General features: G+C 50.4%; 1 protein-coding gene across 1 annotated transcript in view; it reads right to left on the reverse strand.

Annotated features, from left to right (window-relative positions):
- Positions 1–25253, reverse strand: part of BTBD7 (BTB domain containing 7) — a 288393-nt gene that overhangs the window by 60843 nt on the left and 202297 nt on the right. Inside the window, exon 7 of the mRNA XM_069637965.1 lies at positions 497–640. Within this exon, the coding sequence (XP_069494066.1) occupies positions 497–640 (144 nt within the window). The remainder of the gene's footprint in view (positions 1–496; positions 641–25253) is intronic.

The raw sequence follows: 25253 nt of genomic DNA on the forward strand, positions 1-25253 counted from the left end.
TTTATAGTACTGCAGACCAATCTGACTATGGAGCAAAATCCTTGGGTATTGAACAAATGGCCATAGGAAATGCAGGGGAATCAGCAGCACGGAGTGCAGAGTATCGCAGATGGGATACTTTCTTGAACTCAACTTTCAGATCCTTTCCATTCCAATTTATTGAATTAAAGCAGGCCATTAACACAAACATTCAACAGTGAAAGCCACTCTGGATCAATTTCTGAGAGTAATAAGGAGCCTTGGACCTTGTTTTGAAGGCATGGTGCACATTGGAAAACAGGATGGATAAGCTAGGTGATCGATTTGGGGATACAATAGATATGCCAAGTAACAAAGTAATTCATGTAATAATACCTTTTAGACTACATTAGACACTAAGAAAATAAGTCAAGTTGTAGTAATTTATGGGTTAGAAAAAAGAAGACAATTGGGCATCCAAAATCAATATAAAGAGAACTCATTATTTGCATGCTTTCAACACAATGAACTTGGTCACCTTAGCCTCCTCAACATAAGGTGCGAACAATCTAGGTCGGACGTATATCCCAGCGTTCTTTTGACGCAACCATGCATTTGATTTTCCACTTCCTGATGTTGGTAGCATGTCGGAAGGCGGAGTGCTAATCAGGCCTCTCTTCATCTGTAGTCATAAAAACAGAGCAGATAATCTTTACAATGAGGGCCCAAAATCGTCTGAAAATCAAAAGTATCATCAGATGAATTAGCACATAAAAGCATTAAGGTAACCTTATGAAGTATCCAATGCACATAGTCCCAATGCTACTTCCATTCTTAAATGTAAGGTGGCCTTCGACCTAGACACTGCTTCGCTAACACGGTAGATAATCGCTGCGGGCAGTCGAGAACTGTTCAAGAGTGTTGTTCTTCAAACAGGGTCATCACTCAACCAGTACCATTTTGCATTAAATCTGACAAGATGAAGGGGATGGAGGTTGTTAGCAAAATGGATAGAGCCTCCGATTACCCAAAGCCACCATGCAAGTTACATTTTTGTAAAGATGGATTTTTGGAGGCCACCTGATTCATGATGAACAGGGAAGACACAGAGGTAAGCCAAAACCCAATAAAGGTAAGGTAGGCGAGCATTCAAGGCTTAGTGTTAGGACAGTTTTTCTTCAGTCCAAATAAGGGCTTACTAAAACCATTCAACTGAGCCAGTACAAGACCCCACTCTTAGTATAAGGCTGTACCACCAAAGTATATGGTAGCATAGACAGAGCAGCCAGGCTTATTTTAGGAGGGAAAGCGGGCTGTATAATCAGTACAAAGAAATAGTACACATGGTCCAAAGAAACACAGAAGCATTATGTATTGTAAAAATAAAGGGTATATTTAAATACAATCAGACCAAGGTAAATCTTGCGTAACTAAGTATTTTCACAGATCATATAAACACATTATAAAAACACAACACTATGCTTTCAAGTACACAGATCAAAGCATAGACCTTGTTTACAACAGTAACAGTATTTCTAGGTAAATCAGAGCTTATCATACACATTTAGTATAGGGCACACCTATGCATGCGAGTACAAACAATTTGTTCCTTTTAGATTACTTTCTGTAATACAAGGGTAGTAGCCCGTGTCATTTATGCAGTGATGCTCAGCAAAATAAATCACTTAGTAAAACAAACTGCAAGTATACTTTTCTGAACAGTGGAACACTCATTCAAGAGGCAGTAGAAACCTATAACTACTTTGAGGATAACAGTTAATCTAGGTGAGTAAGACCTTTTTGGTCTAAAATACAATTACAGTTGCTCTTCAGCTAAGTGGAACACAGTCTAAGATAAGCAAGAACTCTTTACACTAATTTAGGATTGCACTAGGCAGACCAAGGTCAGCTACACCGAAAAAACACTTTTTAAGAATGGCACCCAGCTATTCTAGGCAGGTAAAACCTAATGTTGTAATATAATATTACAGTTGCTTCTCAGGTCAGTGGAACAGACTGAGGTAAGCAATAACGTTTTAACTTATTTTAGGATGGCACGCAGATAACTCAAGGTAAGTAATACCCATAACCTTTTTAAAAGAGCTTTCAGAAACTTAAAAGGTAGGTATGCACCCAAGACTGTTTTAGCATCTGTTTAAAATCCACCCTAAAAGGATTCCAGCAGTGGACCTGGGTGAACTGGATGAGAGGACTCCCAATCACAGAAAACACCCCAAAACCTTAACAGAAATCACCCTGGCTTAAGGTAAGAAAATAACCAAGCCAAAACAGTACCTCAAAAGAGAAGAATTGCAGCAGAAAGACTTCAGGATTTGCAGCCAAGAACCTGCTCGATGGATTCCTTGGTCATGAAGACAGCAGACAGGACTCTGGAAGGGATTCTTAAGCAAGGACCAAGGGAGAAGGTTCCAGGCAAGAGTTTGTTCGCTGCTGGATGCGGCTCTGGATTTGGCGCCCTTTTCAGGAGCCAGAAGAAACTGAACATCGCTGGTCGGATTCTTGTCATTTGCAAAGTCTGGCACTCTAATGAGGGACTTTTAGGACTTAAATTGTGTCTCTGGAGTTCCAGCTGAATGCCACCAAAGTTTCAGCTCGAATGGCAGAACACATTCTAAGGCAAGTAAGAAAAACCAGGTTACTCACCGTAGTGACCACCTTACTCCTAGTCCATAGTCCCCTTTCCTCCATACTTATGGGACATCTCTCCGCCCTGTGGGACGGGACCGGAGCACTTTGTAAAAAGCATCCAAAAAAAATGTTTTTTCAAAAATGTGTCCTTCCTCTCTTTCTGCGCGGGGCCCGGCACGCGGCCGTAACCCCGCCCACCTTGGCTCCGCCCCGCGCATCGCCCATCAGTTCTTTTCTATCGCCAGGTCAGAGACCTATTAGCAATAACAGAGGAACCTTATTGGAGGGGACGGCGGGCGGGCATGCGTATGGAGGAAAGGGGACTATGGACTAGGAGTAAGGTGGTCACTACGGTGAGTAACCTGGTTTGTTTGTTTATTTGATATGGCGCAGCCGAGACCCGGAGGTAGTTGGGCAAAAACATTACAAGGATATTTATCAGCTTAGTTACACATTGTTATAAATATACAAGACTTACATGCACAGTATTTATATACAAAACAGGCTTATATACGGGTTATAGTACAGAGATAGACATCAGTTCAATTGACTGTAGTAGGTAATCAGGTTACTGAGAGAAGGAGTTCGGGTATCTGCTGGTGGTGGGATGGCATATATGCGGATGGCGGGAGGTATGGTGCGCTGTCTGGGTAAGGGAGGTACCTCTGGCGCTGGGTTTAGGCATCATTGGACCATAGCCATGCTAGGAGTTTTCGCCTGAATGCGGGGTAGGGTTGGTCAGTTCTGAGCTCAAGTGGGAGTTTGTTCCAGGTTTGGGCAGCCGTAACTGGGAAGCTGGAGCCGCCGGCTGTGTTCAGTTTGTACCTGGGAGTCTCAAGGGTGAAGACGTTGGCTGATCTCATGGGTCGGTTAGAGGTTTTCCTATTGATTCTCTCTGTAAGATACAGGGGCGCAATGCTGTTTAGACATTTGGAGGTCAGGGAAAGTGTTTTGAGGAGGACTCTGTCTTTTATGTTGAGCCAATGAGCATTTCTTCTGAATGCAGAAATGTGCTCTCTGTTAGGAATATTGAGAGCTGCTCTAATGGCATTGTTTTGGAGTATTTGTAGTTTGTCTAAGATGTATTTATTGGAGCCCGCATAAAGTGCGTTGCAATAATTCAGTCTCGATAGTATGAGTGCGTTGGCTAGGGTGATGCGGCTAGTTTAAGAGAGGAATGGTCTGCAAGCTCGGCTCAGTTTGCAGGTATAAGCTGTGGAAGTTGATAGTGAGTTGACTTGCTTCTTAAGGGAAAGCGCAGAGTCGAGATAGAAGCCAAGTGTTTTGACAGCCGGTGCCACTTTAATGTCGTTGTTGTCGATATTGAAGGTGGCGTAGTTGGGGGTCGAGTTTTTTTCAGGCCGTGTCGGAGCCTAGGATTAGGAGTTCAGTTTTATCGTCATTCAGGCAGAGGACATGGGATGCCATCCATGCCTGAATGAGGTGGTATATCCTATTTACTAAGGCTGAGTCCTCCAGGAAGTTGCCCGAAAGGGGGATGAGGATCTGGGTGTCATCTGCATAATTGGTGTAAGTGACACCCAATCTATCCAACTTGTCGAACAGGGGCTTAGTAAATATGTTATACATGGTTGGGGAGACGCAGGATCCCAGAGGTACCCCACAGGGGACTTGAATAGGGTCTGCATCTGCGAGAGGGGAGAAGACTCATTGTGCGATTTGCTAAGAAGGATTGAACCCAGGTTATGGCATCACTTGAGAAATGGGCAGCTGACCTGAGGTGGTCACATAAGACTGTATGATCCACTAGGTCGAAAGCCGCCGATAGGTCAAGGAGGAGTAGCATAGCTGAATTCCCTTTGTCCTTTAGCTCGTCAATTTGGGTCTTGAGGTCGATCAAGGCTGTTTCTGTGCCATGGAGGGGGCGGAAGCCGGATTGGCGAGTACCTAGTAGGTTGTTAGCTTCTAGGTGGTCCTGTATTTGTAGGTACGCTACTCTTTCAAGGATTTTGAGTAGGAAAGGGACTGTAGTGATAGGTCTGTAGTTCGTTGGGATGGAGGGGTCTAGAGTTTGTTTTTTTAGCAGTGGGAGTACCCAGGAGTGTTTGAGGTTGTTTGGCACTTGGTTAGTTGAGAACGAGGCATTAATGAATTTAGTAATGAAAGGAGCTAGATCTCTGGCTGCATCCTTTATGATTTGGGGTGGGCAGCTGTCACCTTTGCAATTGGAAGGTTTGAGCAAGAGAATAATTTTTTCTGTTTCGATAATAGTGACTTTCCTGAAGCTGAATGGTGGGGTGGTACAGTCATGGGTGAGAGGAGGTGGTTGTTGTTGGGGTATGGTCACTACTGGGAGGAGCAGGGAGTCTTTCTTTTTAGCAATTTTGACCTGGAGGGTGGTAATTTTATTCGAGAGGGCATTTTGAATTTCAGTACACCATGGCTTATCCTTGGGAGTGTTATCCACCTGTGTTATGGGAGATTCCATTTCACAGAGGATAGCGAAGAGTTCCTTGGTGTCTGATTTGGCCTTCAATATTCTAGTGTTGAACGTGTCCTTTTTTGTACTAATTATTTCTTTTTTGTACAGTTTGGATAGGTTGGTTAGTCTAAGCTTGTTTTCCTCTGTGGGAGAGTGATTCCAATGGATTGGAGTTTGCTTTTTTTTGCCCTTAGTTCCTTCAGATGGGGTGTGAACCATGCATTGAGATGGGCTTTCTGTTTACTTTTACGAGTTTTGATTGGTCCAATAGTGTCTAAAGCTTTGGTCATGGTGCAGTTATAGGTTTCAACTAGTGAGGTGGGGTCTATATTGCTGGGTAGGTTATTGAGGTCCGGGAGGAGATGTGGTAGTAGCTTTTCTGCTGTGATGTCCTTTTTGCTCCTAGTCGGGAGGGAGGGTGCCATGTCTATAGTATTAGGGCGGATGAGGTCAAGGGATGCAAAGAAGGTGACTAGGGAGTGGTTGGTCCATGATTGTGGTATGGTGTTAGTGATAGTGATGTTGCAGTTTAAGTCAGCAACCCAGTCAAGGGTCCTTCCTTTGATATGTGTCGTGGAAGTGACATTTTGTGTCAGGCCGTGATCCTTTAGAATAGCAGTGACCAAGTGAGCCTGTTTGTCGTCGTTATCATTAAATCCAAGATTGAAGTCACCCATAAGCAGAGTTTGCTCATGGTCTTTGGTATTATTGGCTAGGATGCAGTTTAGGTCATCTTCGAAAGAGCCGAGTGGGCCAGGAGGTCTATAGACCACGTGTATGGTTAGAGTCCGGTTGTGGGATAGTTGGAGTTTGGCAGTGAGGGTCTCGCAGGATTGGTTGGGTGGAGCATTGGCAAGCCTGAGAGCTAGATTGGTTTTATGGATATACTCCTATGTTCCGTCCCCTTTCCTCCATAGTTATGGGAGATTCCAAAGCACTCCTAACTGGAACTACGGGTGGATGGAAATACCCCTTATTGAAAAAGGTTCTTCAGCACAGCCTGGCCAAACTGAGCATCAGCTCTCGAGCTCATGTCAAGACAATAACGCTTACAAAAAGCAGATGGGGAGGACCAAGTAGCTGCCCTAGCAATGGACTCCCAGGGGACATACTTCTGAAAAGCACCCGCAGCTGCCTTGCCCCACACCAGGTGTGCATGAATACCCTTAGGAGGTTTCAGCCCTTGGATGGTGAAAGACTGCGTAATGCAGGTGGCGATCCACCGAGAAATAGTCGCCTTAGACGCCTGCTTACCCTGAGGGTTACCGAAAGTCACAAAAAGCTGAGAAAAACTCCTAAGCTCTGAAGTCCTGTCAAGGTAGAACTTAAGAGCCCTTCTGACATCAAGACAGTGCAGAGCCCTTTCCGCCTCTGAGGTAGGGTTCGGAAAAAAGAGCGGCAGGGAGATCGACTGATTCAGATGGAATTCAGTTACCACCTTCGATAGAAAGGCAGGGTTTGTCCGTAGGACCACCTTGTCCTTGTGAAAAACCAAGAGGGGATTCTCCACTGACAAGGCCTGGAGCTCACTCACTCGCCTTGCTGAGGTAACAGCGACCAGAAAGGACACTTTCCACGACAGGTACTTGAGGTCCACTGTGGCCATGGGTTCAAAAGGCTTATGGCAGAGCGCCGTCAGGACTACATTTAGGTCCCACGGCGGGTGCGGACTACGAACCGGAGGGTAGAGGCGTGTCATGCCTGCAAAATGCCTCTTGACGAATGAGTTCCTCAGAGAGTAGGAACATTGGTCTGTAGAAAGATAAGCAGAGACCGCTGAAAGGTAGGTTCTGCAGGACAGAACGTGAACACCCGACTCTGCCAGGGAGGACACGAAGGACAGCACAGTGTCAATCTTAGCCACCCTCGGGTCCAACTGCTTTTCCAAACACCAATGACAGAACCTGAGCCATTTACTCCTGTATTGGGATCTGGTCGAGGGTTTCCTGGCTGCCTGTATAATACGCATGTTATCCGTAGACAAGTTAAGATGCTCTAAAGACCTGAACTCAGGCACCATGCCGCCAAGTTGAGTGATTGTGGGGAGGGGTGACATATCTGCTGCTCCCCCTGATGAAGAAGATCGGGGGACACTGGTAGCCTGATCGGCGGATACACCGAGAGGTGATGAAGTTCTGAGAACCAGAACCTGGCCGGCCACCAGGGGGCTATGAGTAGAAGAGAGCAGTTCACGGAGTTCTTCAGCTTCCAAATTGCTCGATGGACTAGAGGCAGCGGCGGGAAGGCATAAGCTCTCATGTTGTGCCATGGAACCTCGAGAGTATCCCCCAGAGATTAGGCTCCCAGCCCCCCTCTGGAAGCATACCGAGGAAGCTTCCTGTTCAACCCGTAGCGAAGAGATCCACCTCCGGTGTACCCCAATGCGAGAAGATCCCTGAGAGGACCTCTGCCTTCAACTCCCACTCGTACCACTGTCCGCCGGCTGAGGGCATCCGCTGTGACATTCACCTGGCCCGGAATGTGTACTGCAAGCAGCCGGACACCATGAAGCACAGCCCACTCCCAAATCTGGATGGTCAGTTTCATGAGGGGGGGGGGAGGGGAAGACTTCGTTCCCCCTTGCTTGTTGATGTAATACATTGACACCACATTGTCCGTGCGTATGCGGACCACCTTGTTGGCAATGACCGGTCTGAACGCCTTGAGCGCAAGAAAAATCGCCAGAAGCTCCAAATGATTTATGTGCAGGAGCTTGTCCTGAGGCGACCAGAGGTCCGATACTTGTAGAAGATCCAACGTCGCACCCCACCCCAGGAGGGAGGAGTCCGTCGTGATCGTCACCATAGGAGCAGGGTCCTGAAAATCTGCACCCACCGACAGATTGTTGAGAGATGACCACCATTCCAGGTCCACTCTCATGGAATCCGGAATTATTATCAGTTTGGAATCCGGGTCCACCGCCTGACGCCAGGAACTCCGAAGAGCCATCTGGGTCCGTCTCATCTTGAGACGAGCAAGAGGAAGAGGAAGAGCCAGCACACACGAGGCCATGAGGCCCAGAAGCCTCTGGAACCACCAAGCCGACATGCTCTCCGACTGCGCAAACATCCGACACATGGCTAACAGATCTGCCATTCTGTCCCCGGTCAGGTACACTCTGCAGTCGAACGTGTTACAGCGAAAACCCAGGAAAATCAGGTACTGAGAGACCGTCATGGAAGATTTCCGACAGTTCACTGACAGCCCAAGATGGAACAGGAGCTAAAAGAGAGAATGGAGATTTCCCGCTGCTGCCAGCGGACAAGGGCTGCGTAAGAGCCAGTCGTCCAAATATGGATACACATGAATACCCAGGAGACGAAGATGGGCCGCAATAACCAACATCATCTTTGTGAAGACACGCAGCGCCGAGCTGAGGCCAAAAGGAAGCACTCGAAGCTGGAAGTGATCCTCTCCCAAAGAGAAGCGGAGAAAACTCCTGTGTGGGTTCCAAATCAGGATATGCATGTACGCATCCTGAAGATCCACCACGCTGAGCCAATCGCCCATCTGCAAGGAGGAGCGTATCTGGCTGGTCGTGATCATCTTGAATTACTCTTGGGGTAGGAAAAGATTGAACTGGGAAAGGTCTAGGACGGTGCGCAGGCCAGCCTGGTTGGGTTTGGGCACCGTAAACAGCCGGGAGTAGAAGCCCTCCCCTCGCTCCCCAAGGGGAACAGGTTCCACAGTTCTGAGGTGCAGAAGTTTCTGAAACTCGGCTTTGAGGGAGGGCGAGCCCGACAGCTGAAAAGGAGGGTTGAGGGGTGGGTAGGGGGTAGAGGTAAGCGGAAGCCTGCCCGAGTGACTGACAAGACCCATCCGTCTTCTGTGATGGTCTGCCATGCCTCCCAATGAGACGCAATGCGTACTCCTACCAGGGTCTCATGCGAGCGCGGAAAACCCTCATTTAGTAGGTTTATCGGTGGCGGTGCCACCTGAACCTGAGGAGGATGAGGAGCGGGAGAAAAACTGCATCTGTTGTAGCCTATGGCGGTTGTTCCCCGCAGGGGTATCTCCACTGCGAGATTTTCAGTCGAGGAAACCCCTAAAGCCAGAGGAAGGTCAACTTTGTGACAACGGTCTCTGGGTTTTGAAAGGAGCCTTAACCAGGACAGACAAGGACTTAGCTGTCTGAGTGCTATCCTTCGTCTTGGTGAGCTCTACATCTGTTGTAGAATGAAAGAGCTCCTTCCCATCGAACGGAAGGTCCAACACCTTGTCCTGCACTTCTTTTGAGAATTTAGTTGCATGCAGCCACGCCTGCTGTGAGGTATCAATCCCCAGCATAAGGCCCAGAGCTGAGGTGTCTACGTGATGAGCCGCAGCCTCCAGGAGATCCTGGGCCAAGACCCTGGCGTCAGATAGGCCTCCTTTAAAATCTTCCAGCTTCTCGACCGGGATAAACTCCTCAAACTCCGACAGACCTTTCCACATCCGCATGTTAGCTCCCGCTAATATCAATTCAGCATTGGCATGCCTGAACTGCAAGGCTGAGTTGGCGAAGATTTTCCTCCCGAGGGAGTCGAGGAGCTTGTCCTTTCCCAGAACCTGAGTAGCTGTCGTGGAAGAGGATGCTGCAGGCCTGGACTGCAAAGTGGCTGCAGCCACTACTGTGGAGGAGGGGGCGGACAAGACGACAGGGCCACCTCTTCCGCAGAATGCAACCTGTATCTCGCGTCAATCTTCTTATTGACAAAAAGTCCAGAGTGTGGCTTTTCCCAAACTCTGCGGACCTCAGCCAGAACGTCCTTCTGCAAGAACAGGCCGGTACTCTCCAAGGGAGACAGGGTGAACGCCCCAGAAAGCATGCCCTCCTGCGGAGCGGGTGCCTCGTGCACTGGAACATCTAACAAGTTCATCATGCCAAGTACCCGGTCATGAAAATCTCTGATAGAGCGGGGAAGGTCCTCGCTGTCCTGATCGCCTTGCGCGTCATCCGACAGGTCAGGATCCTGCTGAGCCGTGTCAGGCACTGCCTTGTCCACAGGGGACAATGGAGGCAAAGGCGGAAGAGTCGGGGAAGGCACCGTAGGCAAGGGAGGCGTGGGCGGAACCACCGGAGGAACGGGTGGGGCCGGAGGCACGGGCGGACATATCTCCCTAAAAAGCCCTTTGAAATACTCCCTCATGGGGTCGGTACGCATGAGCGTCTGAAATTTACCGAAAAAGGCGTCCTCCAGGGACTGTTTCGGAACCTGAGGAGGCCTCTCATGAGGTGGACAAATCCAGGGACGTAACGGGGTAGGTTGCCACACTGGCCCCTCCACCGACATACCCACATAAATCAAAGGTTTATCGTTGCCTGCAGGTGCCGACCCTGCAGGCAACGAAACATTGTGCAGAAGAGGCATCCGAGCGTTCCAGTTGTAGACTGGCCCAAAAGGATGTGCACAAGGGACTCCATGTTCACCCAAGGGACCAAGCCCTACACCTGAGGCCGATGGCGTAGTTGTAGCACCCAAAATGGCCACCGAGGTCGTGGCGGGAACGGGTGCCATTTTGTCCTCATCTGAGGGGAACTGCAGCACGTGAGGAAGTGAGGCAGGGGTCCCAGTCGATGGATCAGGGGTCTTAACTTTAGCCTTAACATAAGGGACCTCGGCAGAGCCGGTACTGTGAGGCCTGGAATGTTTTTGCGACATACCAACCGCCAAATTAGCCTTCGAATGAAGGACCTCGGCACTGCCGGTAAAAGAAGAACTTTGCTTCTTTGCCCCCTCAACGGTGAGAAGCAACTTTCACCGACAAGGCCTTGCCAGGCCTCTCAGAACTGTTGGTAGCTTTAGCGTCTGGACGAGGGACTTCGGACCCGGGTCCGGTAAAAGCCTCATCTGCGCGGGCCTCGAACATCCGTTCAGTGACAGCAAGCCCACCCAAGGCCTCGGGGCGCACCCCTGTCTCATTTTTGAGGGAAGCCGATAGAGGCCTCAGAGCTAGCTCTGGGACCCCACGACTCAGTAGAACTGGGTCCACAAACAGCCACCACAGGAAGGGCCTTGCAGCGTGCTCCGGTATCCACAGGCCCCTTATGGAGACCCTGGGAGAAAAATCTGGTATAATTATTAGGCCCAACTGGCACCTCAGGGCTAACCCCGGTGACAGAGCAATCAACGCCCCTCCCGGCCCGAGAGGAACCTGGAAAGGTATCCCCCGGCCGGGGTGCTCTGAAAAGTAAAGAATTTACCGGGCGTTTTTTCTTCTCGTCGATGAATGTCTGAAAATGTGAAGGAGGGATTCGTCGGAACACCTCCTCCCACCGCTCCAACCGACGTTGAAGTGCTCGGACTGAAAGGGAGTTGCAGTAAAAACAGGAATCCCAATGGTGATCCGGACCCAAGCACTCTAAGCAAAGAGGTTGGGGATCCGCCCTCGCGAAACGACGGTGACACGATGAACAGTCTGGGAAGTCAAGTTTGAACAACAGACAGACTAGTACACGATCGCTAGCGAGAGCCAGAGAGGAAAAAGGGAAGAAAACCTTCCAAGGATGCAAGTGCGTCCGGTCCCAAACGAGCGCAGAAAAGGACCGACAGGCGATGCGGAGCCAAGGTGGGCGGGGTTACGGCCGCGTGCCGGGACCCGCGCAGAAAGAGAGGAAGGAAACATTTTTGAAAAAAAATAAATTTTGGATGCTTTTTACAAAGTGCTCCGGTCCCGTCCCACAGGACGGAGAGATAGATGTCCCATAAGTATGGAGGAAAGGGGACGGGACGTAGGAGTACTTTTGTAACTGCTCATATTTCAGAGGGACAGTTACCAAACCAACTCTTTCACAAGTACTTTTAAACATGTTACATTTCACGGAAAAAGGCCCAAACCTTATAAGCACTTCCCTATTCTTGAAGAATGCATGTTCTCAATGGCAGAAGGGGGTCACTAGTGCTCTAGTGGCCAACAGACTGGTCAGGATAGGTGTTGGGAAATTCTCATTTCTGTGTCAATTCCCTTCTACCTTCGAGACCCACAGCTCTTTTTGCTGGACTTTAGGACCTTTAAGTTTTATCCTGGGGTGAGAGACCTTTTCCTCACTCACTCATGTATTTTTCCTTAATTTGAACACCGTTTCTTTTGGTTTTGGAGCCTAACAAACTCCATAGGCATCATTTTTATTATGTGTTGTGACACAGCACCCTCAGTGCAGTGTCAAAGAGAGGTCCTTTGGATTTCTCAAAAGGTATAAATACCTTCTTTTGGATGAACTACTGTTTCCAAGAGCAGTAAAGTGAAATTGACTTTACTTACCTTTTTCTCTTTGTAGACCCAGCACACACCATCCTCCATGGAGTGCTGGGGGATACTTCGTATCCTCTTTTGTCTACTTTTTCATGTGACATTTTAAAGTTACCCTTGCTACAATTAATGGCTGGTGGCAGTGGTTTATTTTTCCTACCATTGTGCGTTTTTACAACAGTCTGCATTAGGAGCTTCAGGATTGCACACATTTTGTCAAAACGGCCCTTCTTTTTTAGCCATTTCTTGTTTGTAAGGTCCTTCTTGAGATTTACTCTGCGCGCCAAACCAGGTTCGGCCCCTTTGTTTTGTCTTTGGCGGGATTCACTGGCGAATCCCGCCTCTGGCTCCAGCACGTCTGGCAGGGCAGGAAGCAATGGAGGTTCCTGAAACTCCACGTGCTTAATCTCCTTGGTTACAGGAATGCACCCAAAGGTGATTGGCTGGCTGGTTGTCCTTGGAGGACAGCCTCCCTGCTCTGTTAGTGACAGCTAGGCTGCAAATGAATATGGGAGAAACCTGCATAAAATGCGAAGTCTTTTGCAAGGAAGGCAGAGTTGACCAGTGGACGAAGGAAGCAAAGAAGAAACTGGAAGAGAAGCTTACTGCACCCTCCTGGACCGTTGGTGTGCCCAGTGAAGCCCTGAGGCAGTGCTGAAGCTCCGAATTTCTAATTGACTAGAGAAGCCCGGAAAGGACGACTTCTCCCCTTGGGTTGGTGGGACCAACTGTCCCCAAGACGAACTTGACTAGAACCCCGCTCCCGGCTGGCTGTACTTTCTTGTTACTGCTGGAACCTAGTGCCAGGGGACAGGAACACCAGAATAGAGTGCATCGTTGTTAAGCCGGACTCGGGCTCCAGGAAGATCCTCCGGACTCCCTTGAAGCAGGACGACCCAAGCCTGAGTCACCTCAACAGAGTGCTGCACCCCAGAAGCAAGGGGAGCCTATGAGGTGTCCAAGAACCGCTCTGGTGCTATTTGCCGGTTGCGGTTAGTGCCGGTGATCTAGAGTAAGTTAATTGCTGCTGCTGATTTTCAAACTGTAGTGCAGGAGTCCCCTGACGTACTCCCTCTTGTCCCCACAACTGAGGCCCGGGAACAACATGATCTGCAGGACTACAACAGAAAGAGAAGCCAGCTGGAATCTTTTCTTCAGACCCAGAGTTGCTTGCAGCTTTGCTATTCACAAGCCTCCCAAGATTGTGGCCCAACAGCGATTTATTTTACAACAAAACTCTTTAACATAGGATAAAAGTCTTGCACAATCTTCAAGAAGCTCCCCTAGACTTTGCTCAATTGACATTGGCTGTCCTGGCTCCCTGCAGACTCTTCTTACCCTCTGAATTTGTGATTATCTGTCCCTCAAATAGTCACACAAGTTACTTGTAGAGCTGGGAAAGGGTTAACCTATATTTCATTGGGGTATTGTAGATTTCCTTCCCCAACCTTTTCCCCTTTGCCATAACTCCAAAATTGCATTTAAGTGGTCAAAAGGGTATCTCCTTACTTGAACTGAAGGTGTGTATTTTTGGTGTATTTTATTGTTGCCAATTGTCCATTCTAAAGAAGGCTTATTTTAGAACTGACTGTTAATAAATCATTTCATCAAAAAACCTTGAGTATAAGTGTTATTCGAATACCTGTCACTGTGAATCTCTGTTACATCTCTACAGCTCACATTGGCCCCCGCTTAAGATAAGCCGGGCTGTTCAATCACTACCAACTTGTGTAGTGTAGTACAGGCCTATAGCAAAGGTTGGGTTACCTATTTCCAAGAGAACAAGAGAACAAGGCTGGTGTAGTCTCCCACAGGGTTACTACATACAATCTTGCCTAACAATAGGTACATATGTAGGAAAAGTCAGAGTTCCTGAGGAAAGCTGTTCAAACAAGTATTTTACTTTTGAGTTGCAGAAAGGGCCCAGGGACTTCAGAGAAGACACCCTAGAGGGATTCCAGCATTAGGCCTGGGTGAACTGGATGAGGGAACTCCCAATCACACGATTCACCCCCAATACTTCACAGGAATCACACAAGGTTTAAAAGGTAAGTAATACCCAAGCCAACAGAGTACCTCAGACAAGAAGAGGCGTTTGCAGATGACGTCTTTAGGATCTGCAGCCAAAAACCCAGTTAATTCCTTGTCGTGATGACGGAGGACAGGACAAAGGAAGGGAATTTGCAGCAGGGATCAACGGGGCAGGTCTTCTTGAGTCTAGTGGTTCTGCCCAGGCCCAGGTCGTTTTCCGGACTCCCAGGCCGCTTGGAAGGAAGGTTAACAGCAGGATCTGGTCGCACAGCATGCTCTCTGGTTACTGGAAATCGTCTCAGCCGGCTATTCTTCAACTTCCTCTTTGGATTTGGTTCCAATGGTCGACTACCTCTTCAGTCTCCAGGATCTGAACTTTATACAGGATCCCAGCCAATCAACAGGCGTGAAACATTCAAACCTGAGGATGGCCTGGGTGTTCCAGGGTAGGTCCAAACACGGGGGAGCCTGAGATCCAGGGATGGAGCTGGGCACTTGTTGGGGTTGGGTAGGGTGGGAAGGGGGGAGGGAAGGGGTTGTGTGCAGTGGTGTGTTGTAGTTGGGGTATGAGCCTACACCCCGGGAGAAACGAGAAGCACCATGGGAGACCTCAAGATAGTTACTTGGAACGTCAGGGGGCTCAATAGTTATTTGAAAAGAAACAAGGTTATGAAGTACCTGCGCAGACAGAAAGTGGACATAGCCTTGCTACAAGAAACTAATTTAACGCAGGAAAAACTGGAAGTGATACGGAAGAAGTGGAAAGGAACCGTAGTAGGGGCAGCATACTCGGCCTACGCAAGAGGGGTAATTACATGGGTGGCCCCACATGTCCCGTTCCAGTTGTTGCATTCTGCTGCGGAGCCAGACGGTAGAATGGTGGTTATGAAAGGACTGGTAGAAAATAGGGAGATGTATAGTAAATACTTATGCCCCGAATCAGGATACGGCTGCGTACTTCAGAACCCTGTATGGTAAACTCAGTGGGAGTGTGTGGGGGGGGGGGCAGAGGGGGGACTGTGCTGTGGGCGGAGGGGGGGGGGGATTTTAATTGTGTGTTAAACCCAAACATAGATAGATCAGACACTAAGATAGACAGACCCACTCCGGCTGCAAAGGCATTGCAGTCATTATTGGGAGATTTTGGGCTGGACGATGCATGGAGGGTACGCCATCCACAAGATAGACACTATTCACACTATACGGCCCCTCAGGGCCTATATACTAGATTAGACTATGTGTTTGCCACGCAAGAATTAATGCCTGAAATAACGCACGCAGAATATAAAGCAAGGGTCCTCTCAGACCACTTGCTACTGATGGTAGTGTGGCAATACCGACCCCCCGCGGGGAAGGATACCCACATGGCGATTGCGTGCAGAGGCGTTGAAAGATAATGTATTCAGGGAGGATATGCGAGAGGAAATAAGTTATTTTGAGATAAACACTGGCAGTGTTAAGACAGCGGGCACACGCTGGGAAGCCTTCAAGGTGGTGGTGAGGGGAATCGCCATAGCCAAGTCCAAGGGACTGCAGAATGGGATCCTGACCGAGTTGCAGGAAGCCTAAAGGGAACTAGAAAGGGTGTCAGAAGAACAAGTTACTTTCTTAACTGGTAACGTTCTTTCCATGGGATGGTCCGACGACGTATTCCATATCTATGACAGGTAATCACCACAGCTGTGCTGCTTCGGAAACTTTTTTCGGCGTCTGCGTCCTGCGTCAATGCGCCGTCGTCTAGGACCTCCTCCGACGTCCGACGCCATCCGATGTGATAAGTAGGACGTAGGACGCAGCACACCTACTACATACCTTGGACCCCAGGTCCAGCCTCCTGCACGAACGCAAAACACACTCTACTCACCTTGGACGCCTGGACTCTTCACAACATGGGACCTACCCAATGGCCCCACCTTGCAGCCGCTATTGGAAGCCCCAACAGAGGCACACTGTAACAATAGCACAGCTCACATACACACACAACAAGGATCGAGTCACCCCCACTCTCCATATACACCTCCCACACCATATGCATATCTGCTAAAAGATACATTGACTTTCACATGCATATTCAGTGCTACGAAAGATTAGAAATAACATAACTGAAGAATTAGGATGATAAATGTCTTAAAGCACCTTTGGATAGAAATAACTGCCCGATACCCATAATCACCCGCGGGCAGCCCCACCCACGAGTCCACCCAAAGCCAAATGGAACCCATCCTGTAAAGAAAACATTGTTAGGCCTTAAGCACATTAATCAAGACATGACTACTGATAACAACATGTGAGTGCCCCCACCCACCAGTCCAAATCCCAAAAGTTCAGTCCACCTGGAAAAGAAAATAAGTTACACGGAAAACAATGCAATTTCTGGCACCAAACATTATGCAAATTTCAGGCACAATGATGCACCCCTACACAACAAAATTCCACTCGCACAGGAATTGAATTAAATACCCAAACATGTAACAAAAACGCAAATACTCACACAACAGAACACTCAGCGCGCGCATCCACTCACTCCAAGGGCCCACACACACACACTACCAACCAACATAGCCAGCACAATGATACATCAATTCACTAGTATCAAATTCTTATAAATGAACGTTCTAATTTTAGCAGAGAGCTGCAGTGAAGATATCGAGACTGTTTGCCAGCCTGCGCAGCACCATCTCGGGTCACAGGGCACAGGCAATTCCCTATACCTGCCCTGACAATCCTGCAGGAATATACACAAGTGCCACACTAAAGTCACCTGCAGCTTCAAGCAACGTTCACCCATGCAGGTAAGTCCGCCTCCTGACGAACTTGGAAACTCCGGAATGCACCCCCTTGACGTCTTTCCACCGATGCCCATGTGTTCCGGCAACAGCAGGCGTAACAAACTCATTCGTCCCCGGCTGCGTCCATTCAACGCAACCGAGCGCTTCCTCGCGTTCCAACCGCCCACGCTGGAACGCACGCAGCATCCGTAGCAACGTCACACTTCGGGATCATAGAGTGCTCCAGCCAGCCATACATCCGCGTTCCAGCTTCCCGTGCTGGAACGCACGCTCAATGGGAGGCGACGTCATCATTCCGCTTGGGTTGCCGCAAAGGCAACATCTCTTCCGCGCATGGATGGCCGCGGGTCCTGCGCAATCCTCAGCGACGGAGCACCTCCTCCCGGAAACTTTCGCTTTGGACAACCAACGCGGACCGCCATGCCTTGTCGCACTGTTCACCCTCCAGTACCGCGACTACAAGCTCGCTCCGACGCAGGACGCTTGGACATCCGCTCCTAAACGCGGAACACAACCCTGGTTCTGCTCCGACATGGGGCCCGACCGCAGCGCTTACCAGCACCGGGCCCCAACAGCTGAAGACACGAGGGCAAACACTCCCCGGCCTCTCCGCGCACCGACCCGTGCGCCGCAAACTCCACAGCTCCGCCAGGACACAGGATTCAGAGGTGGTGATAGGGCTCATATCAGTGAACCGCTGCCAACCCAAAACTCCACCCGGCAATCTGGGTTCTCACTGGCGGGTGCACCATACATCCCAACACCTCACCCGACGTGTGTGCCGAACAGCTGCTCAACAAACCTCCCAGCACCACCCAGTCACTGGGCAAGGCAGCTTCTGGGGCCCACAGCGTGAAACAACACAGCACCCCGACCTGAGTGCCGACCCGGCTCCAACTTCAGCACCACCCGGCCTGCTGAAGAATGTTAGACAGCCCAATTAAAACTCCTTGGGCTCCAACTTGCTGTCAACTTGGCAAACGGACATGAATTCACCGGAGGGCAATGTTTTCCCGTTTCTGAACTGTCCCCTCCTCGACAGGATCCCATCCTCGTCGCCAGTGTAATAACTTGGAAGCTGATGAACACCCGAGCCAACAAGTAAGTTATTAAGTAGATTTATTGTAGTTCAAAGCCAGGAACAAAACATTGGCATGTCCTTTCCAAGTCAGCATAACTCCAACTGCCAAGCATAGAACCCCCACACACCAACATTCCTCTCGCACTGACATCACTACATTTCATTCAGCAGTGATGTCATCCACTCAGCTTGTAAGACACATTACAACATAACTCACTCACTCACTCTGCAACCGGAAGTAACCGCAACCAAAAATAGTTTTCAGAGTTAACAGCCTCAAAGGACAAGAATGCAAAGGCTCAAACGGAGCACCCAAAAGAACAAGGTTTAAATCCCAACCGGGCACAAGGAAAGGTGACGGAGGGAACATATTAGTGAGTCCTATCAGAAACTGTGAAATTAAAGGGATTTTAAAGTAAGAACACTCTTCAGACGAGCGCTTAAAGATGGACAGCGCCGCCAGGTAACCTTTAATGGTACCCACTTGCAAGCCCCTGTGGGCCAAAGAAAGTAGAAAGGACAGAACCATGGGGATGTCACATGCAAAAGGATCCACATTCTGAACTCTGCACCAGTCGCAGAACTTACGCCAACGGTACAGAGACTTTGTTGCTGGCCGTCAGGCCGAGAGCAAAACCTCCATGACGTCTTCAGGGAGGTCCCAATCCTTATACCTCAACCTTTCAGAAGCCAAGCGTGAAGGTTGCGGGATCTGACCTCTTGATGGAGAACCTGACCCCCCCCTCCCGTGAGAGCAGATCATCTCGGTAGGGAAGACGACGTGGAGGGCAGATGGACAAGTCGAGAAGGTCCGGGTACCACGTCCTCCGAGCCCACGCCAGAGCAATGAGGATCATCCGGGAACCGAACTTCCGTAATATCTACAGCACTTGCGGGATGACGGGGACTGGAGGAAACACGTACAGCAGCGGGAATGACCACTCCACCACGAACGCGTCTCCTAAGGCTCCTTTTGGAGGAAATTCCCGCAAGCAGAACCTCTCGCACTTCCGGTTGACACTGGAGGCGAAGAGATCCACTTGAGGGGTCCCCCAAAGGGCAAAGATCTCCAGGAGAATCTCCTGAGCCAACTCCCACTCGTGAGAGATCGTGCTCTGCCTGCTCAGAGCGTCCGCCGTCACGTTTTCGTCTCCGGCCAGATGAACTGCCGAAATCGAAACTTCCTGCTGGATGGCCCAGAACTCGAGCTGCATCACCTCCCTGCACAGAGGAAGTGACCCTGCCCCCCCCCCCTTTTTGTTGAGGTAGTGCATGGCCACTGTGTTGTCCGTCAGGATCAGGACATTCTTTCCTCGCACAGTCGGCAGAAAAGCCTTCAGGGCTAGCCTGACGGCCCTCAGCTCCAACAGATTGATATGGAGTCTGGACTCCGACGGAGACCAACGACCGCTGACTGTCAGCTCGTTGGCATGAGCTCCCCATCCCGTGAGGGATGCATCTGTCACGATCGTCACCTCTGGCCAGGGAAGCCAAAATGGAGCCCCTTTCATCAAGTTGCCTTTGACGGCCCACCACAGAAGGTCCCGGGCGACTGAGGGCGGCACCTGAACCTGGTCCGAGATCCTGCCGGAGGACTGCGACCATTGCATCTTGAGTGCCAACTGCAAAGATCTCATCCGCAGGCGAGCCTCTGGCACCAGAAGAATGCAGGATGCCATGAGGCCAAGCAACCTCAAGAACTCGAACGCTGGGAGCGTCTGGGCATGCTGAAACTTGTGCACCATCTGCTGAATGTGAATAGCCCACACCTGGGGAGGAAAACACTGCCCCAGGGAAGTGTCGAGCACTGCTCCGATGTACTGGAGCCGCTGTGTTGGCGTCAAATGGGACTTCTTTAAATTTAGGGAGAAGCCCAGCCTGTGAAGGGAGTGGCAGGTGACGGACAGATGATCCAGGACTTGCTCGGGAGAGCTCCCCCTGATCAACCAATCGTCCAGGTAGGGGTAGACGTGAATCCCCCCTTGCCTGAGATGCGCTGCCACCACCACCATGAGCTTGGTTGAAACCCTCGGGGCGGAGGTCAATCCGAACGGCAGGACCCGAAACTGAAAGTGCGAGTCGCCAACCGCGAACCTCAGGTACTTCTTGTGCTTGGGATGGATCGGCACATGGAAGTAAGCATCCTTGAGGTCGAGAGACACCAACCAGTCCTGACGCTGAAGGGCCTGGAGGACTTGAGAGAGTAACCATCTTGAACTTGTCCTTCCTGAGGAGTTTGTTCAAACCGCGCAAGTCCATGATGGGTCTCAATCCCCCGTCTTTCTTCGAAATCAAAAAATAAGGGGAATACCATCCCTTGTTCCTCTCCGCTACAGGCACCAGTTCTATAGCGCCTTTCTCCAGCAGGGCTTGAATTTCCTGCGCAAGCTGCGGATCCGGACTCTGCAAAGAGAGGTTCCCCGGTGGATTGTCGTGAGGCCTCTGCCGAAAGGGAAGACAGTAGCCGTGGGTTATGATCTCCAGAACCCACACATCTGAAGTAATGGCACGCCACTCTACAAGATGCTGCGCCAGCCTTCCCCCAACCGGCGAACCATGGGACACGGCCTCATGACAGAGGTAGCGGCTGCGGCGTTACCTGAGGGCAAAGAGGCAACTGCCCGAGTGGCCTTGGCACCACGGGTACCCTGTCGTCCACCTCTGGTACCCCTGCGTTGGCCTCTTTGACTGCCAGCTCCTCTCGCTTTACTGAAGGACGAGTAATAGCGAAAGGAACCACCCCCTCCATTGCTGTCCCCTCGGACGAAAAGGCGGAGGTTGGCGAACTGCTGCGCCCAACGACTTCGCTGCAGCTTTGGAGGTCTGCAACCTCTCAAGGCTCTCGTCAGCCTTGCTGCCAAAAAGGTGTTCACCGTCAAAGGGCATGTTGAGGAGCCAGGACTGCACATCAGGAGCAAACCCCGACTTCCGCAACCACGCAAACCTGCGTATCATGGTGCTCGCCGCCATGGACTTGCTGACGCATTCAGCCATGTCCAAACCCGACTGAACAGACTCACACATGGCATCCTTACCATCCTGGACCATAGCAAGGAAACCATCCCGTTCATCCCCTTCGGGAATATGTTCAGCCGCTAACGCAACACAGTTCCACAGTGTGTGTGTGTGAAACGAGACAAGGCACAAATGGAGTTGGCCGCCTGAACCGCCATACCCCCAGAAGAAAACACTTTCTTCGCCCAGCCATCAAAATGTTTGTTGTCCCTATCAGGAGGTATGGTAGGGTACGATGCCTGCTTTGCCGGGGCCGCCTGCACCACCAAACTCTCCGGAGTGGGGTGCCTGGTCAAGTAGCAGGGGTCGCTACTGGCTGGACGGTATTTTCGCGACAAGGACCTGCCCACAGCCGGGAGACTCTCCGGAGCAGTCCAAGCCGCCGCCACCCTTCTCTGTAGAGCCATATGAAACGGCAGTACCGGGTTAGTTGGGGGACCAACATCAAGGATGTCCGTGAGATCATCCTGCACAAACTCCCCTGGGGAGCAGACCATCCCAAGTACTCGGAAACCCTAGCCACAAGGCGCCGGTACGAGGAATCGGCATGAGAGCCAGGCTCAGGCCTACAAACTCCACCTCCGGAGAGGTGTCCAGTCCACTGGCATCATGCAGAGACTGCCTCAAATCGTCAAACTGACTATGGCCCGAGACCATTTCATCTGGAACCTGACTAGGAACCAGGCCATCAGAATCCTCATCCACCTCCGAAATATATTCCAGGTGGCGAAAAGAAGGCACCCGAGAGTGCTTGCTCTTAACCAGAGCCTTCCTAGGGGGTTCCCCCGTGCCGCGGGGTACCTCCGACACCCTAGCCTCGAAAGGCGTCGAGGGTGTCGAGCGAATCGTCGCCGAGAGAACAGGCATCGACGCTGAGAGGATCGGCGTCGACGTTGAGTAAATCGGTGTCAGATGCAGCGCCGCCAGCATCGACGGCGTCGACACAGTCCTCGAAGCCGGAGCTCTGAGCGTGTCCTTCGACGACCTGAGCGTCGACGGCTTCGACGACTTCCTCGGAGCCTCGAGAAAGCCTGTCGACGCCCTCGACGCCTCAGACGTCGATGTCTTCCTCGAAGACATCACAGGTGCACACGGTCTCGAACGCGTCGAGGACCGGGACCTGGAACGGGTACGTCGAGAACGAGTCCCCTTGTCCGAACGGGACCTCTCCCGTGACTCGTGCCGACCACTCTTGCGAGAGGTGTCTCTCGACCTCTCAAGGCCGACCCCACTCGGGGGGCGCGGACGGCTTAGTATCCTGCGACTCGAGAATCGCCAGCATTTTCTTCCCGAAGGAAGCCCATTCCTCCGGTGTCGCACGGCTGGTGGGGTAAGCGACGTGCCGGGCAGAGTCCTCAGAAGAGGACCTGGAAGACGACCGCTGTCGGCGCTTCCGAGAATGCCTCGAAGAGGCCGAGGAGTGGCGAGACCGACTCCTAGGAGGAGACCCACGAGACTTCCGACGATGACGCGGAGTCAACTCTCGAATCATCCGTCGAAAGCCCCGCAGACTTCGACTTCCGGGGCTTGGACACCCGACCCACCGACAACAACTTCTTACGTTCATGTAAGGCTTTGGACGTGAGCGACTGGCAGTCGATACAGTCATCCGTGTCGTGGGCCTCCCCGAGGCACCAGAGGCAGGCATCGTGCGAGTCCGTCACCGACATCTTGGACCCACACTCCCCGCACTTCTTGAAGGCCGGACGCGGGGTCGAAGACGAAGTAGAAGACATCTTCACACAAAGGATTTTCTCACAAAAACAAACAGGTTCGAAGAACCGAGACAAACAGAACTCCAAAGAGTTGAGGCGTAACCGAGATTCACGAAGCAACACGTTCGTGGAAAAACGGAACTGAGGCTACGGGCGTTGTGGGTCCTACTTATCACATCGGATGACGGAGGAGGTCCTCGACGACGGCGCATCGACGTCATCAACGCAGGACGCAGACGGCGAAAAAAGTTTCCGAAGCAGCACAGCTGTGGTGATTACCTGTCATAGATCTGGAATACGTCGGAGGACCCAATCCCCTCGAAAAGGGTAGTACGACTAAGGAAGGCACAGAGAAGGTACTCGGCCTGCAACAGAAATGTGCAGTATACTGGGAAAGATTATGCAACCTCAATTTTAAAAAGTATATAGAGAGACAACGTGCAGAAGGGGACAAACCAGGGAGAGTCCTGGCATGGCTATATAAAAATGAGACCTCCAGGCCCCCAATTAGAACGATAGTGAAAGAAGATGAGAGCGTAGCAGACACAAGAGGGGTTAATCAGAGACACCTATATGGGGATGAGGCAGGAAGTAACAGAGAAGAGATAGGAGATACATTCAAAGATATTGGACTACCCCAGATCAGCGCAGAGGAGAGGGAGGAGCTAGATGCCCCGATCACTCTGGAGGAACTAGAAGAGGCAGTGAGCAGTTGCCCATGTGCAAAACCCCGGGAACTGATGGACTCCCAAGTGAATTCTATAAAGCATACAAAACAGAGGTACCCCCCCCCCCCGCTGCTGGAGATGCTTAATGAAGCGTATGAAGCTGGGAAATTACCGGAATCCTTACGTGAAGCGGTTATTATACCACTTCCCAAACCCAATAAGCCTGGTAATGACTGGCTCGTACAGGCCCTTGTCGATGGTCGTTAAACCAGGACAGCAAGATTCTAACAGCGGTCCTGGCAAATAGACTGAAGAAGGTCATTAATAAGTTAATGCACCCTGATCAGACAGGATATGTCCTGAATAGAAACATATCGAATAACCTTCGGCGACTCCACCGAGTCATTGAACACGCTAATGGAGATGCAGGCGAGATGGCGATACTATCATTAGATGCATAGTTGGCCCCTAGCCAACTATGGTATGGGGCCAGGATATCTCAAATAGGTCAAACTGTTATCCAGTACGCCACTAGCTAGAGTGAAAACAGGAGCGGTGGTTTCTGAAAGATGGCAACTCAGTGGGAGTACTAGACAAGGGTGCCCATGGTCCCCCCATGCTGTATATCTTAGCCTTGGAACCCCTGGTGATCTATCTAAGGCAGCAATATGATGCAATAGGTAGTGTCGTGGGGGAGACACCACATTTAATTTCATTGTACGCAGATGACATGTTACTGTATTTGCGCTACGCAGAAGAGAACCTTCAATATATATTGGAGTGATGAAGAGGTTTGCAGAACTATCAGGCATAGCAGTGAACCCCAGTAATTCCTGTATGTTCCCGCTGGATAGATATAAAGGGCTCCCGCTAGAGCATTTGCCGATCCTACACATACCGTGGGAAGTTGCCACATTCATATATTTGGGGGTAGACATATATCACACTGTAGAAGCTGAGCATAGACATAACAGGGAAAGAACAGTTAAGAAACTGGAGAGTAGCATGACTTTTGGGAGAAGCTCCCCTTGGCAATGATGGGACGAGGGGCGATGCTCAAGATGGTGGCGCTACCTAGATTGTTGCATTGCTCGCGAATATCCCATAGGCAATACCCAGGAAATTCTTTACTAGGCTGGACGGCATATGCAGGGAATTCTTATGGCACGGGATGAGGAACAGGGTAGCCCTGTGGAAATTACAAAATCCATACGAGAAAGGAGGCATTAAATTACCGAACTGGGAAGTCTATTATGTAGCGAGTCAATTACAATACGTGGCTAAATGGCTCTCAGAAGAACCTAACTTAGAACACAGGCTGTTTCAGAGGGACTGCGCCCCATATTTCCTACAAGAGATGGTATGGTTGCCTAGGTCGGAGTTGGAAGCTCGCCCAGGGATGATGGGCCTTGGGTGGGATATGTGGCTAAGAGCGTGCCGGTTAATGGAGAAACCATCTCTGCGCTCCCCACAGATCCCATTGGTCACAGTGGTGTGAAGAGAAAAACAACTGAGGTTAATGATTAGGAAGCACTGGGAATCGGTTGGGATAGTAACGATGGGGGGGGGGGATGTATGGCAGGAGGGGAAGATATTGGAATTTGGGGAGCTGGTGGAATTAATGGGGCTGAGTGTTGGCCAATATATCACGTATCACAGGGTGGTGCAATGAAT

The sequence above is a fragment of the Ambystoma mexicanum genome, chromosome 14 (assembly GCF_040938575.1).
Source record: "Ambystoma mexicanum isolate Mex_15411 chromosome 14, UKY_AmexF1_1, whole genome shotgun sequence".
Lineage (NCBI taxonomy): Eukaryota > Metazoa > Chordata > Amphibia > Caudata > Ambystomatidae > Ambystoma > Ambystoma mexicanum.